The 2,890-nt window shown below is 62.2% G+C and overlaps 1 protein-coding gene across 1 annotated transcript in view; it reads left to right on the plus strand.

Moving 5' to 3' along the window:
- Window positions 1–2,414, plus strand: part of ABLIM2 (actin binding LIM protein family member 2) — an 81,998-nt gene extending 79,584 nt beyond the window's left edge. The window contains exon 17 of the mRNA XM_023519676.1: window positions 2,317–2,414. Within this exon, the coding sequence (XP_023375444.1) occupies window positions 2,317–2,414 (98 nt within the window). The remainder of the gene's footprint in view (window positions 1–2,316) is intronic.
- Window positions 2,415–2,890: the final 476 nt, after the last annotated feature.

The following is a 2,890-nucleotide window of genomic DNA, read 5'->3' on the forward strand; positions in this document are numbered from 1 at the left end:
GAGTCCCAGAAGGAGGGAAGACGAGAATGCGTCTGAGCAAGTATTCGGAGAAATAATGGCTCAAAACTTACCAAATTTGGCAAAAGACATAAAGCTACAGGTTCAAGAAACTAAGCGAACCTTAAATAGGATAAATTGTAAGCCATCCACTTTAAATCGCATCATACTTAAACTTCTCAAATCGAAACAGAGAAAGAAATTCTCGGAAGCAGAACAGGATGGCTTTGCTCAGGGGAACCCCAGGGGAATGACGGCCGATTCCTCCTCAGAAACCACGGAGGCGGCGGGCAGCGCGCGGCTCCAGGCTTTCCATGTGCCGCCGGAAAGTTGCCGTGAGTGTGGACTCTGTGTCGGGCAAAAATGTCCTCCGAGGACGAATGGAGAAGGAAGACGTTCTCCAAGGAAAAGTGAGAGTTTCTCAGTAGCAGACGGATGTGGCTGAAGGAAGAAGGAAATGGGAGCGGGAAGGAAGGCACGGAACTGCGGAGGGCGCGACGTTGGCGTGGGTGAAATCCGGTGACCGGAACGGGCGACCCTTCTCTTCATGACGCGCCCAAATCACGGTCGAAGCAAACGCAGCACCACCGGACGTGGGCGCTCAGGCTCGGGAGAAGGAGCACCCGAGACGATTGTAGTTGAAGCGTCGTGAGGGCAAAGCGGCCGCCTCGGACGTAGGTTTGTCCGCCTCGTGGAAGGTGGTAGGTGTTGCGAGCAGGGCGCCGGGGGTTTAGAAGCCGCCCAGGCGACTCAGTGCCTGTGGGTGCAGCCCGAGAATTTGCCTTTCTGACAAGTCCCCAGATGAGGCGGACGCCACTGCCCCAGGCACCCGCTGGGCGAACCCCTGCTGTAGCATCTCTGGCTGATAAGCTGCTCGGCCAGATGACCTTCAGATCCTCAACCCGACGGCCTCGCGTCCCGAGTGTCCCGGCCGTGTGCCGTAGGAAGCAGGCGTGTCCCGTAGGGGCCGCAGGACCGGAAGGCAGGACACCTCGTCTTGCATCCCAGGGCTGGCTGGCCTGGCTGTCCTCCATGTCAGGGGGTCAGTTCTGTGACATGGGAAGAGTGGGTGGGGTCATTTCCCAGTGCGGCCTTGGGAGGGGCTGCCCAGCAGGTGTGGCCCCAAGCGCCTGTCCCACGTCATCCCTTGTCTGTCCCGGACTTCACATGAGATTTCATGGGACAGGAGGGGTCCTCTGCTAAAAGAAGTTTGAGAACCCTGCCCTCGATGTTGCAAAAGGCCCTTCCTGAACCGCATCCGGAACCTTCCCACGGGCCTCCGTGGTGGGGGGCTGGGGGGTAATGGTCCCCAAGACGGGTTCCCAGGCTGAGGCATTTCCTCCAGACGTAGAATTTCTCCTCTGTCCTCACTGAGCTCGGGAGGTTCCCTGCAAATGAAGGGCCCTGGGCCAACGTCCTTGGCTCAGATGGGTGGGTGGGCTCCGTGCACAGCACCCACCTTGTGAACACCGAGGGATGTCACCCGCCATCCCTCACGAGCAGCCCGGCGCTTCCAGGAGCGGGTGCTGGCGTTTGGCCCCGGGGGTCTGCGTGAGCTGCTGGGCGCCAGCCCTGTGCTGGGGGCAGGGACCCCCAGATGAAGCAGATGTGGACTGGGCTTTGTATGGGCGCATGGACAGTTTGGGACAGGCCTCCTGAAGGCGCTTCCTGGGGTGGGGGCACCCTGCCTCTCTGGGGAGCCAGGCCTAGCCGCTCGTTCACCCTTCCATGAAGGATCCCACGCCCACCGCTGAGCCGCGCAGGAGCTGCCGAGACCTCCCGCTCTGCTCTCCCCAGACCAGGCACCAAAGGGGTTGGCTGGGTAATGCCTGGTCCCAGGCCAGTCTGGGTGTGGACGACAGGTGGATCAGATGCCGGCTTCCCACAGGGATCCAGGGCCCCGTGTCTCAGGCCAGCCCTTTTTCATTTCAAGGGAAGCTGGGAATTAGGATTTTAATGTGAAATCCCCCAACTGCAAACAGCTCAAGACTTTTAAAACGACGGAATGGTCTCCAGGCCACCTTTGGTTGGTGACGGGCCTCCATGGGCCATGGGGTGGCACAGCCTCACCCCTGGCTCTCAGAACACAGGCGCCCGCCAGGTTGGGGTCAAGCTCCATGGTGTCATGGGCAGGCTGGAGGATGTCCTCCCTCCCTGATGCCTTCCTCGGGTCCTGGGGACAGAGGTCACAGCTGAGGCAGGGCGTGACCGCAGGGGCCCTCGCTCTCCACTGCCAAGCCCGCAGGCCGGGGCCGAGCGTTCCTCCCGTGCCCGGCCGAGGCCGCTGTGCGTGTGACAGCTGTGCTGTGTCTGTTTCAGGGTTCCCCTATTCCAAATCCGACCCTCTCCCAGGACACGGAAGGAATGGCTTGGACCACCGGGTAGGTACCTCACCCCTCCCCAGCCCGGTGCGCTAACCGTCCCGGGGGGCTTGATGCACAGCGGAGGGTACAGAGCGTATTAACCATCCCTCACCCCAGCCTGCCACACAGCAGGGTACACGGTGTACTAACTATCTCCCCCGCCAGCCCCCCTCACCCCCCACAGCCTGACACACAGCAGGAGGGGTGCCGGCGACACCCGCCTGCCTCTGCCGGGCGCTCCACCTGGGGCCACACTGCTGCTTCTCCAGACCAGGCCAGACAGAACCGGGCGACACCCCTTCCTCCCCTCGGCCCCCAGCCCCTGGGAGACCTCCCCATGCGTGAGGGCAGGGAGATGGGGCCACCCAGAGTGATCAGACCCCCGTGGAGGCCCCTCCCCCTATGACCTGGAGCCCAGGATGGCCCTCCAAATGTGAGCCGAGGGCCTACTTCCTGCCCTGGGATGCCACTGGCCCCTCGCCGTCGTCACCAGCCTGGCGTCGTTGGCGCCCACGGTCATGGCCACCACC

This window comes from Pteropus vampyrus, unplaced genomic scaffold (assembly GCF_000151845.1).
Source record: "Pteropus vampyrus isolate Shadow unplaced genomic scaffold, Pvam_2.0 Scaffold231, whole genome shotgun sequence".
Taxonomy (NCBI): Eukaryota; Metazoa; Chordata; class Mammalia; order Chiroptera; family Pteropodidae; genus Pteropus; species Pteropus vampyrus.